At 37.5% G+C, this 792-nt stretch overlaps 1 protein-coding gene across 1 annotated transcript; it reads right to left on the bottom strand.

Annotated features, from left to right (window-relative positions):
* Window positions 1-109: 109 nt before the first annotated feature.
* On the bottom strand, window positions 110-788 carry LOC105461587 (low-density lipoprotein receptor-like; the record flags this gene model as incomplete). The annotated part of the gene is made up of 1 exon (XM_011708088.1): window positions 110-788. A coding segment is annotated over one exon (679 nt), but the record flags the coding sequence as incomplete, so codon positions are not given.
* Window positions 789-792: the final 4 nt, after the last annotated feature.

Here is a 792-nt window from a genome sequence, read left to right as displayed (position 1 = left end):
CTTCACAATTGAAATATTAGCGATATCTAGAAATACATAATTATTTTCTTCTATATTTTTTCTTAAAATAATCAAATACTTTAAGAACATGTAATTATTGTTTTAATACTTATGCATTTTGGTAGTCTCTGAGGTATTCTCATGTTCCATCCTCTCAATGTGCACCGCAATTCGTTTCGGTTTCGTAAACCTATCATTTCATATCCTGAGTTACAAGAATAGACGAGACGAGTTCCTACTTTCAATTTCGTTCCCTCGGAAACGTTACATTCCTTTTCATCTGAACATTGCGACGGATGTAAAAGCTGACGACTATTCGGCGGTTGAGTAGGTGCTATGCACGTAAAGTTAGAAAAATCATATAAGTCACGATATTTGTATATTGATTGTGATAGTAGTTGCTCTATGGAGGGACACGTTAAATGCTCGTCTGATCCATCAAGACAATTTAGAAATCCGTCACAATAATTGTCACTAGGAATGCACTGGCCATTGTTGCACTCAAACTGATTCGATTCACATTCAAATATAAGATCCCTAAATATGGATCTGAGAATGGATCTTTTTGTGTGAATCTTTGTTATGTTTCTTGTGCACTGGAGCTGCGTTTCGTCGCTGTTGTCAACGCAGTCCTGGATGTCATTACACACATAATCTCTGTTTATGCAGCCACCGTAATTGCAGCGAAAAGCATAGTTAGGACACAGAATCTCTTTGCACTCGACCACTGTCTCGTCAGATAAATCCCTGCAATCTGCTCTGCCGTTGCATAGTAATTTGCCAGTTATACAT

This window comes from Wasmannia auropunctata, unplaced genomic scaffold, assembly GCF_000956235.1.
Source record: "Wasmannia auropunctata unplaced genomic scaffold, wasmannia.A_1.0 LD283514.1, whole genome shotgun sequence".
Taxonomy (NCBI): Eukaryota; Metazoa; Arthropoda; class Insecta; order Hymenoptera; family Formicidae; genus Wasmannia; species Wasmannia auropunctata.
This window is presented reverse-complemented; position numbering and strand designations above follow the sequence as displayed.